This window comes from Colius striatus, chromosome 2 (assembly GCF_028858725.1).
Source record: "Colius striatus isolate bColStr4 chromosome 2, bColStr4.1.hap1, whole genome shotgun sequence".
Taxonomy (NCBI): Eukaryota; Metazoa; Chordata; class Aves; order Coliiformes; family Coliidae; genus Colius; species Colius striatus.
The window spans coordinates 22828082-22840204 of record NC_084760.1 but is presented as its reverse complement, the minus strand read 5'-3'; the positions used below and the strand labels follow the sequence as shown (position 1 = coordinate 22840204).

General features: G+C 43.4%; 1 protein-coding gene across 5 annotated transcripts in view; it reads right to left on the bottom strand.

Annotated features, from left to right (window-relative positions):
• Window positions 1–188: 188 nt before the first annotated feature.
• The window catches only part of LOC133624875 (glutathione S-transferase 3), a 15528-nt gene continuing 3593 nt past the window's right edge, over window positions 189–12123 (bottom strand). Inside the window, exons 1-9 of one of the 5 annotated variants that reach the window (XM_061989698.1) lie at window positions 10499–10985; window positions 10161–10391; window positions 9040–9540; window positions 8514–8620; window positions 6104–6155; window positions 5233–5365; window positions 3149–3290; window positions 1313–1444; window positions 189–772 (exon numbers count right to left, since the gene is read on the bottom strand). In XM_061989698.1, the coding sequence (XP_061845682.1) occupies window positions 629–772; window positions 1313–1444; window positions 3149–3290; window positions 5233–5365; window positions 6104–6155; window positions 8514–8600 (690 nt within the window). In that variant the 5' untranslated portion in view covers window positions 8601–8620; window positions 9040–9540; window positions 10161–10391; window positions 10499–10985 and the 3' untranslated portion in view covers window positions 189–628. Of the gene's footprint in view, window positions 773–1312; window positions 1445–3148; window positions 3291–5232; window positions 5366–6103; window positions 6156–8513; window positions 8621–9039; window positions 9541–10160; window positions 10478–10498; window positions 10986–11010; window positions 11091–12123 lie in introns of those variants that run through there. The other 4 variants (XM_061989696.1, XM_061989695.1, XM_061989697.1 and 1 more) reach the window with 4 other exon arrangements.

Genomic DNA, 12123 nt, shown 5'->3' with positions numbered 1-12123 from the left:
ACGTAAAGTTTATTTGATTAGAACAAATCCTCTAGATACAGCAGTTACACTAAAAATGCCGTTTAGTGATCAATTTGTTTCCTAATTCAGTAATAAAAGTGCAGCTTAGTTATTAAGGCACAGTGCTGACATTTCAGACAAGTCACTGATGTCCAACGGAACTGACACAAGAAACAAATTCCCCCTACTTTCTTTAAAAAAAACTCGTTTCATTTACTTTCAATGATACCAAAACCACAAAAAACCAGAATTCTAAGCAACCATCATACAAAAGTCTGACCTAGATCTCAGAAGAAAGTCCATAGAAGTAGCAGAATGTGCTGGAACTGTCAGTCATCAACTCACATTTGTTCCTTTGTCACTCTTCTGAGCAGTCTCCAAGGTGACAGCATGTTTGCTGCCATTTCACTCGCTTAAAACTACCAGAAAAATCCCTGCAAGAAGGAAGGGAAAAAAACTAGGCTAGCAGCAAAGTGTTCTACAAGCGTCCTCCCTACGGCATTCTGGATGAGAGAACAGGACATACTGCCCTTTGACACTCCTTTCCGTTCCTTCTGCAGTGTAATTGTAGAAGAGCAGCATGGCAGTTGTGTCAACCGCAGCCCAGGGGCTGCTTTAGCCAGGCATGCTAATTCGCCTTCACGTCGTAATACATGCAGAGAACTCTCCTCACAGTCTCCACGTACTTATCATCAGGAACAGGTTTTCTCTGGCTTCCTGGCTCTAGAAATTTCTTGATTGTGGGGATGCTGCTTATCCTTGCTTTAAATGCCTAAAAAGGTAAACAGGAAGCACATGCTCTTTAAGGAACAGAAAAGTAACAAAAGAAAAAACCAGTTTTACTGATTTGTGTAACATCCTTTCACTGTTCAGGTGAGGGAGCCACGAGCAAATTTTACTCCAACTCCAGCCTTGTTATTTTAAACAAAAATAAAACAGCCCGATCTTATTGATGTGGGATGGAGTGGAAACAGTTAGTCAACTGTGATTTCAGATGTGTACTTAAATCACCTCGTGTCATACAGAAGTATCTTCTGATTAAAGGTATCACAGAACTGGTAAGGGGAGGTGGGAAAATAAAGGGGTGGGGTGGGGGGGATTTCTTCAGACCTGTACAGGGATTACTCCAGAAAATAATAGATTCTCTAGATGAAACATATTACAAGGTTCTTCCTAAAGCAAGAAGAGCAAGGCTACAATCAAAGAGGAGTCACAGATGTTCTCATTTTGTGGACTTATCTACACACATAAGACTTTGAAGTATAATTTATCCCATTTCCAGCCATGTGAATGTATTGTTAGTGTAAGGCACCTGTAACTGAGGAAAGCCTGAGAGCACATCGGACTTCTTCTCTTCCACCATTAAAATGGCCTCAAGAAGATGAACATCTGCCCAGCTAAAATTGTTGCCGACAAGAAAGTCCTGCCCGTGGTCTTTCAGAACCTGGAAGTGTCATAAATGAAAACATTCAGATGTGGATAGCCAGCTGGGGTTGATGTTTTCAGAATGCACAGGCACACCTTCTCTGACGAAACTTCCGGCCTCCTTGTCACCTTTCCCTCCCATGCAGCCAGGGATACAAGCTGGTGTGAGGGATGTGGGCCCAGGGCCTTCAGTCACTGATCATTTCATGGGCTATCTATGAGCAATCCTCACAGTGCTGATCTAGAATGCCAGGGTTTCTCTTACCCATCCTTCCTTCCTATAGCCCTAGGTAACCCCATGTACAGGGTTAGACACCTACTTTGTACTCACATCTCTCCAGTCAAATAAACCTTGAGTTTTTCTGTATGTAGTTACAGCTTCAATGGGAAAATACAGAATGTAAAGAGGGGTGATCAGCCCAAAGTACTGGAGCTAGGAAGCAACAAGGGGAAACTAGGACAGAATGAAATCTGGCAGCCACCTAGAGGGGAGCTAGTATTTAAGTGGGAAACTGTCATCCTTCTAGTCTTTCCAACAGAAAAAAGATCTATTTCTGCCAGATCATCCTCTCTGTGTATATTAATTTCCACTGAGAGCACCTCTTGGGTCCCATCTCTCAAAGGATCAGTTAGGTTCCAGAATGGCTTTAGCAGCAGACCAGTCTGACTAGAAGGCAGCAGTGATAGCTGCATATTATTGTAGTTAAAATACCCCAACATGTAGATGTATCTGAAATGTTAAACAAAGCTGACAATTAGCTATTCCAAAACAATGCAAGTTACTGTGGTGGGTTGACTCTGACTCTATGTCAGGTGCCCATCAATGCCAGTCTATTACTCCCCTCTTCAGCTGGACAGGGGAGAGAAAATATAACAAAAGGTTTACTAAGCTGAGCTAAAGACAGGGGAATCACTCAGCAATTGCCATCACAGGCAAAACAGACTCGACCTGGGGAATGAATTTATTACCAATCAACTATCCTACTACCAGAGAGGGATACTGAGAAATAAAAACTAAACCTTAAAACACCTTCACCCCTACCTCTCCTTTCCTCCTGGGCTCAACTTTACTCCTGAAGTCTCTACCTCCTCCATGCCAGCTGCACATGGGGGTTACGGTCCGTTCATCACACGTTACTCCTGCTACTCCTTCCTCCTCAGGGGGAGAACTCCTCACACTTCCCCTGCTCCAGTGTGGGGTCCCTCTGACAGTAGACAGTATTCCACAAACTTCTCCAATGTGAGACCTTCCCCCAGGGTGCAGTTCCATACGAACTGTTCCAGCATGGGCCCCTCCCATGGGGAGAACTTCTTCAGAAACAGACTGTACTTTTAGCAGCTTCTTACAGAAGCCACTCCTGTGGCCTCCCATTCTTCCCACACAGATCCAATAAAGTTACATTGTTTAATTTCTCCTAAAACCAGGAAGCTGCTGTTTTAAACACATTTAGACATTCATTGGATCCTACCAGTTTTGAGACAAAGGGGATGTTGATGCTGCCCAGACTATGTAATTGTACTTAGGAATTTCTGCATTTAACCCACCTCAACTTGTCTCATAGTGCTTTGACCTCCCTGCCATCTCTCCAGCCTGCAGACAGTATGATGCCCTGGTTTCAATTCTTGCACTGATACCTTTCTGTTTCTTCTGCTTTTGCTAACATACCCAGTGTTCCCATTGTTATCCTTTCAGAAAAATGGAGGAAATAAATCTCCTACGTACCTTTTCATATGCTGGGAAATACCTGCTTGTTGCCTTTTGAACTATAACAGCATGTTGTTTCTCTTTATCCTCAGACGATAAAAAGGGGAACATCAAAATGAAGCCCATAAGGTCCTCAGTTCCTCCAACATACATATCAATCCTTAAAGCCAAAGCAAACAAAAACCTTAAATAAGTTCATAACCTTAAATGATAACAATTTAAATACAATCATTTTAAAATAATAATTTAAATAACCTTAAATAATAACACTTAACCTAAAAAACCTTAGAACACCTTCATAAGCAGAGGTTTCTTAGATTTGTGTGGTGAGAGCAAAAGTTGGATTCCTCCTCCCCACACTGAAAATTATTTTTGTGGATAAAAATCAAGAAAAAAAATCAAGAATCATAGACTGGTAGGGCTTAGAAGGGACCTTTAGAGATCATGTAGTCCAACCTCCCTGCAGAAGCAGGTTCACCTAGATCAGGTCGCAAAAAATGGCCCAGTGTCAGTCTCACTCTTATTGTAGGGTTGTTGGCACTTTGCTTGCTCATTGTGCAGGATTAAACAGGATGGCACAGAGGTTAAAAAATTTAACTTTGGTGTTACAGATCACTTCAGAGTCATCAAAGAAACACACGACACCACAAGAAGTCACCCCCAACTGGCTTAGTCATTCTGATTTATCTCACTCTCAGGGTTTCATCCAAAGTCCAAGTGATATCAAGCAGATTAATAGTGGGATTAGAAAGCTGATGCGTATCATGTTCTGCACCTAAATTATTTGTAGAGCAGTTCTTCAGAAAGTCTCTTTTACCCATTTTTCCAGAGCAAACTCAAATTTAAATTAAGTCCTTGTGAATATGAATAAACTGTTTAGTAAAATAGTCTAACAAAGTATCTAACGTCCTAGTGCATTCTTATTGAGATTTGAGTCCCTGCAACAGCTAACTGCAGTTTCTGTTGGCAGGCAACAGCTTCTCATGAAAGCCTCTCTAAGGATTAAACATGTTACGTGCAATACGAAGCTACCAGATATTCCTGCAAGGCTCAATATCTGCCAGTTGCCTGCATCTATCTCATCTTCCCAAACTGCACTCCCACACTATACAAGACCAGCCATCCAAAGTACTTAAACCTGGAGTTCATCACAGCAAGCCCTTCTCCAAACATTGATGCATCCTCTCCCCTGCCCAAGAACAAATCAACGAATGTATTTCATTTATCTCTGCTGGTAAGGCAGCAGGAATAGGGTCCAAGTGAAACATAAAACTTCAAAAAAGAGCATTCTGTTTGAAGGCAGAGGTATGCAAGGAATGTCAGCTACAGGAAAGGATGGCTTCTGAACAAGGCAAAGAAGCTGGTAAGCCAGACTGCGGCTCCTGTATGAACATTCATTCTTTTTCTTACTTCCCTGGACCTGCTTCAGCCAATTCTTCCACCTATTTACTCCATATAATAGCAGTTTATTGTAAAGCAGCTGTAAAGTTTATTGTAAAGTAGAGACTTCACTAGCTGACCTTTAGTCTTCCTTCTTTTGAAAAACAATAGGAGATGGACATTCAAAGGCTACATATTGATATAGCACAATTACTTTTTTTTTCCCCTTCACACAACATCAAGACCTGGATTTATTTTTACTTGAAGCCAGTTGTTTTTCAACAGCTTTTAGCCATTCTTTCCCTATCTCCCAAACACTTAAACCTTGCACTTTTTACACTGTTGTGGAACACAATGCAATCACAGATAACATCAATGACATCTTACTTTGCAGCTGAAAGTTAAAAACTATTGCTTTCCAGAAAGTGTTCTGCTTACACAAGCAGTTCAATGACAAGCAGTCACCTCTTGAATACCTGTGCCAAGATGTATTAATCTTTCACTAAAGCACAATACACCCCTGCCTCAAATGTCTTTATGTTTAAATAATCAAATTAGAACAAATCAGTTGGCTTGCATCTAGCTGTGGCCTGTCAGGCTCACTGCAACTTGTGTGTCACTGTGGCACACAGCTGATTCCCTGCGTGTGCAAATATGTAATTAATTCTAGATGTCCTTAAGCTACTATTATAAATTCAAGAAGGGTAGAACTGTTACAGTACAGGGCTCTCTCCTTCAGGTCCTTCCCATAGAGGTTGTACTTTGCTGCTATGTAGTTGAGGATGGCTCTGGTCTGCACCATCTTCATCCCATCGATCTCCACCATGGGCACTTGCTGGAACATCAGAGATCCTCCTAAAGGGAAAACCACACAGTATACTCCTGGATCAAGTAACTCCAGATCAGGCTTCTTGCTGTCTTCAGAAGATCATGACTTTTATAGGGATCTTGCTGTGGGTTCATTATATTAAAGTGAAGTTCTTCCATGTAAACAATACATTACACTATAGCAGGCAAATTAAACTGCATAACTCAATTATTAACATCCTTGCTTCAAAAGAAATACACTGAAGTTGCATTCAGGACTGTGTACAGCACCTTTTCTGCTGAAATGGAAATATAGTGGTGACAATCACAGTAAATATATCAACTGGGTAAAAAATGTCTCATTCTAAAAACATTTCTAGAGTTTTTTTTCCATTTTTTCCCTCATTTTAAACTACAGTTGAAGCAAATGTCAGGTTCCCAAATTCCTCTCTTATAACCAGTACCTTAGGCTAAATTGAGACATTTAATGAAGTTTTACAGATCTTTTTTCAAGTTACCGAAGGCCAGGGTAAGTTTGGGGGACCAGGTGGAACACTTAGACAAACGGAGAACAGAACAACTCAGAGACCTAGGAGACTTTCCAGTTCCGAAAGACATTCAATTTTCAATTGCATCTGTCCTCATATGTGAAAAAAACCAGCCTCTGCAGCTGTTCACAGCTCTCAGTTTTACTCTTCTGTCTGCTCTGCGGAAGGTAAGTCCTGCACAGTCTTCATATGTCTGCTCTGAGACTAAGCAAAGTCTTGAGGTTTCATGAGGACTCACCTTTCAGGAGCTTCTCATACTGCTCTTTGGTTTCCAAAAACTCTTCTTCAAACTGACAAAGAGAATGAGGAAAAAGGGTAAATGAGCATCTTTTCACCTTTCTACTTAGCTAAACTTTTAAAGCACCATAAAAGGCAAAGGATATAGATCACAGTTCCTTCCATTCCAGATATGGCTCTAAGGGAGAGAAAAATACCAAACCAAGAGCAGAGGCACATGCAAAATCTCTTGGACTGTCACGTTTTAACAAATGCTGCTAAAGGGGCCACGAAGATGATGGAGTGGAGCATTTCCCTTATGATGAAAGGCTGAGGAAGCTGATGCTCTTTAGATTTGAGGAGACTGAGGGGTGACATCATTAATGTTCACAAATACATAAAGGGCAGGTGTCAGGAGGATGGAGCCAGACTGTTCTCAGTGATGTCCAATGATAGGACAGGGAGCATTGGTTACAAGCTGGAACACAAGAGGTTCCAAAGAAACATATGGAAAAAATTGTTCAGTATGAGCGTGAGGGAGCACTGGCACAGGCTGCCCAGATGGGTTGTGGAGTCTCCTTCTCCTTCAAAATCCACCTGGATGAGTTCTTGTGTGACCTACTCTAGGAGGTCCTGCTTTGGCAGGGGAGTTGGACTAGATGATCTTTCAAAGTCCCTTCCAACCCTTAACATTGTGTTTTCTGTGATTCTGCAAACCCTAGCAGAAAAGCAGGCAGTACAAACTGGAGTGAGGATGGTTTGTTTGGTACTCTTTGTTACTGAACGGGCAGTTTAATGTGACAAAGTCGACACCACATACTAGGCTGTCCTTAAAATACTTTCTGGTATATGAGGTATATAAGGGGTGGGTATTGTCTGGGGTTTGGCAGGGATAGGGTTAACCTTGCCCACACGCCGAGAGCGGCCGTGGCCCGGCCACTGGGCGCCGCGATGACGCCACACTCCGTAAGTAACGGCAGCAGCCGGGGCACAACTGCGGCTGCGGCGGCCAGAGCCAGCGGCGGGAGCTGCGAGCACTGAGCACAGCAGCGGCGAGCAGCGAGCACTGCAAGCAGTGAGCAACGAGCAGTGAGCTGAGATGCGGGGCAGCACTTGCTGTTTTCCTTTGCTGCTGTTATGGCTTTTTTTTTCTCTCCATGTTCTATGAAATTGTCCATATCTCAGCCCACAAAGCTTTACGTTTTCCCTGGTTCTCCTCCCCAATTTGCAGAGGTGGGGAGCGGTGAGCAACTGCGTGGTTCAGTTGTTGTCAGTTGGGTTTAAACCGCAACATCAATGTAGACCATGGAGACTAGAAAAATGATGGACTTTACCAATCCCTGAATGCCCTGCTATGGACTCCCAAGGACCCTTCCTCAGCATATCTCTCTCAGAACATCTGTGCAACTTATGTTAATTTATTAAGACTTGCTATACAAGGGAAACCCCAGCAGATTAGGCATACACAGTGCCAACGTTCAACCACTGTGTTACCACAGAGTCTAAAATGCAGAACCCAAGGTTCTGCTGATGAAAAGCTGGGAGCATGTACCTGTCTACAGGGTTGCATTTTAAATTTAAAAAAAAAAAAAAAAGGGGGGGGGGAGGGAGGAAGGAGAGAAATAAACAACACAGGGAAACATCCAGTTATGTCTTCTGTAAGGCCTTCAGATAGACTGATAGTCTTTTGAAAAACTCATATTCTTCGGCTCAGTACATGGGTAACTGGACGAAATGTAAGAGCCTGCTGAGGACACTTGGAACAACTACTAGTCCTTTCTGTCCTCAAACTGATTATTAGTTTATCACCAAGACAGATATCAAACAAATATATATGTTATATCTCACCCAAAGAAATTAAAGTGGTGACATGCTTCTCTGCTTTACCCAGATATTTTTCTTCCTACTCTGAGATTTCTAATTTCCCTACACATGTAGGTCAGTTTGTTTACTTTGCCTTGTTAAGTCTCACTTCAATGATGCAGGTAAGACAGAATATATTTTGTGCTACAGCATATTGTGAAGGATGCATCCAGTGGAGTGAAAAACAACACAGAATCTGAGTGTGAGCCTCCAACTGAAACCAGAAAGACTAGAGAAAGTAAATCTGCTGCCGTTTTACTAGGTACAGATAATACTTGTTACATATCTGTCATTCAGCTCAATAGCACTGAGTCAGTAATCAAATGCTTAATTAAGCATTACACATTCTTGCATTAGGCAAGAAACTCGTTTATAGTGTCATTGCTCAGAAGACATGTAACTTGTAGCCATACTTTTGTGTGCCTAAAGTAAACATGTTTAGTTATACCAAAGAGCCAATGCTCATTTACTACTATATCTTGTCATCCCATTTCTGTTTTGGTTAATAATCTGTGGTCTGCCTCAAAGACAAGTTTACCAATGTTTATCTTAAAACCACTAAAACAAACCTCGACCCCAGCTGCAGCCAACAACCAGCGAATTGACTCCATCTTGCCTCTTCCATCAAAGTAGTAAAGTCTCGGTTTTGCAGCCATGACTTCAAACTTCCAGCTTCCTAAAATAATTATACAGGATAAGAAGTTAATAACGATACAGAAAGCTGATGGCAGCTGGAATAATGGTTCACAGGTCACTCCCATGACAAAACATTTCAGTAAAGTTTTAGTCTAAACTGATTTGGTTTTACTGCTGCACAGAAAAGTCACACACAGTATTTCATAGACTTTTCATTGGGCTGAAGCTCAGGAAAAGTAAACATCAAGTTCCCAAGCGGGAGATAACAGAAAAGAGTAAAGCTATCACTAAGGAAATCCTTACAACTTTGAGGAAATGTAAGTTTCAGCACTAGAGTTACTCAGTCACCACTGAAAGTCAAGTTTTGACCACAGAAGAGGCAATAGACAGGTTTTTCAAATCTGTCAGTCCTTATATCAAAGAATGGCAAAAACATCAAAACATTCATTCTACACATACTTAGGTGAAGTACGGGAATGTATTTTCAAAGCTTCTTATTTTCCTTTTTAGCTGGGGTGGTCCAGAGTCAGTATGTTATCTGGAATCAGCAGAAACTTCAAAACAATGACCAGTTTCTTGTGTAATAATCCAGACTCAAATCCATAGATTCAGACTGTTGCACTACTTATCTATTAATAAACTGTTGCTCATCAAAACTTTATAGACTTTTCAGCAGAACAAACATCCCATGCTTTGCAAACAGCATTTTGGTTCACTAATGGCTTTGCAAATGAGGCTATTAATTGTCCTTTTTTGAATAGACTAGTGTTTAGGGACTCAGCAGGAACTGGATTCCACTGTAGAGCCATCAGCCAAAGAAGCATCAAATTTCATTCTACTGGCACTTCACATGTAGAACTCCATAACAGTAACTCCTTGCTGCAACTGAGAGCTGTTTTCCCTCTGTAGGGAGATTACTTGTCGTTCCAATCCACAGCTCAAATAATTCCACAAAAGAGGCTGTTGGAATACAAACAATAACCTTCAGTGTTGCAGGACCTCCTTTGTAAGCAGAGGGAAAAATGTGACCTTTGAAAGACCCTGAACATACATGAGGCAAGCGATCTGCTTGTTAGCCAACAGCCATGAAAATAGAACACAAAATACAAGACTGCATCTGACCACGGGAATTCAAATGAGCCCAGCTATTAGGCAACCACTGGGAACTAAAAATTTGCTGAGTAGTAACACTACTGCTAATAAATATAAGAGTGCATAAGAAACAGAAAAAGACGAAAGTATCAGGATCAGAACTCCATGAAAAAACAGGAGCTGCGGGTAATACAGTTAAACTCACACAAGAAGAAAAAAGTGCCAAATATTATTTATACGTGTAAAAAATTACAGAAAGAGTCCCTTATCTTCAGTGCACCTCCCCAAGACATGCTTTTAGCAGGCCAACTGACATGTCACAGGAGATAAACCACTCACTGTTGCCAAGCTCACATCAGCTCAGCAAAGGCAAATGGAAGGTACAGATACTTGTCTTGTAAACACGACCAATGAGCTTTGCAGCTAGCTGTCACAGCCCAGTTTCTCAAATTGAGCCTGCTAAGCAATATTGGAAGATAACATCCAACCTGTGAATGGAAATCTGATGGGATGAGAGCACCTTGGGGATGGACAAAGAGCTTCCTTCCCTGTTCCTCTCACCAGATGGAAAGGAAAATGTCAATTTGTATCCAGGAGCTGCAATTGTTGGCAGGTTGCTGCCCCTTCCCTTCAGCCTGGTATCTCAACAGCAGCAGGGTCTTTGGGAAAAAAAGGATCCAGATTGAATCCCCTGTTGTAATTTGTGGAGGCCACCTGAGCTAACAGAGGCAAGAGAGAACATAAGCATCTGTACAAGAAGTCATTGCTCCTATGCCAGCCACAAATGCCAGAAGATCAGTGAAGAGGGCCAAGAGCCCAGCAGTACCTGGCATATCCTGCAGATCCAAAACTTCAGCACTCAATTCCCACTGCTTGCAGTCAGAGACTCAGCCTGACAGCAGCTGCTCGTTTCTGCACCACAATATGTAGTGCCAGTCTGCGGGGAAAGTCTCTGATGGAGTCTCCTGGGCCATCAGCTCCAATCCCTTCTGCTCCTCACATGTTGGCAGTTAGCGAGGAGAGAGCTTGCGGGTGAACAGAACAGAGCAAGCTCTCCCAGAAGAGATAAGAAACGCTAGAGCAGGTACTACTTGTACAAGTGGTCACTGAGTCCCGGGCGAGTGACTAGGGAGGAGACCCCCTGGTCAGGCACCTAAAGCCCACCTGAGGCAGCCACAGCCCCCGCCTCCACACTACGAGAGCCAGGCGAGCCAGAGGCCACTGGGCTGGTGTTGGGGAACGAGAAATCACAGAAACCCACGTTATCACACAGACAATTAAACAACCCAAGCCAAAAAACACGGTTTTTAATCACCGAGACGGCGGCGCGACACCCACCGCGTGAGGAGCCGAGCCGCGAGGAGCCGAGCCGAGGCGAGGCGAAGGGCCGCACGCAGATAAACCCCCTGAAGCAGGCGCAGGCTGAGGCAGTTAGAGCGGAGCGGCAGCCAATGGGAAAGCAGCGCTCTGCATATATCGCAAAGGACTGTGGGAGGAAAGCGCAACCCAAAATACCGTAACGGCTGGGAGCTGTTTTGGCCCGAGACGTTTTACCGTTACGGGAGGATGTGTTTTAACAAGTCACACAACTGGGCACCCGGCCCCAGCAGATCGCCATAACCCTAAAGTGTTCGAGTTTTCCGATCCATATATACATTCGCAGGCGGAGTTGTTTTCTGGATGTGAGGGCGATCTGGCTGCGACATCTGTCACCCCATTGATCGCCAGGGTTGATTCGGCTGATCTGGCTGGCTAGGCGGGTGTCCCCTTCCTCCCTCACGGCTCCATGTGCGTCCCTCCCGAAGCTGCGCGCTCGGTCGAAGAGGACGACCTTCGCCGATAGAGACGTACCGTTCATCGGTCAAGGGTATACGGTAGCTGCGCTCCCCTGCTAGAACCTCCAAACAAGCTCAAGGTCAAGTTGTAGGAGAACGTAGGGTAGTCAAGCTTCCAAGGCTGCAGACACATCCAAGTGAGGCGCTGCATGGGGCAGTCTGCCATTCTTTTCTCACCCCTCCACAGTAACCACCATTTTCCAACCTCCTCACAGCCTCTATCGTGTGTGTTCTTTAGCTGTACCTGCACACTGGGGTATTAAGTATTGCTCATTTCCACCCTTGTAGATGGAAATCTTGTTTATTCACTTATCGGACCTCAGTGACCTACAACCCCATGTACACACACCACTTACAATCCAGCATGACATCAATTATTTCGCCGCTTTCATCATCTGCACGATTCATTTCCAGCCCACTTGAACACTTTGCAAAAGGGCTGGGCCTATAAGTGATCAACTGCCTTCAGCTTCCACTGCCTTGAAAGCAGAAGGCCAGGGTGACACAAGGTACTGAGAACAGAACACATTTTCAGTTGGAAGAGACCTACAGTGATCATCTAAGTCCAAGTGCCTGTCCTTCCTCTGAGGTGTTACATATCTTCCGCTTCGATCTA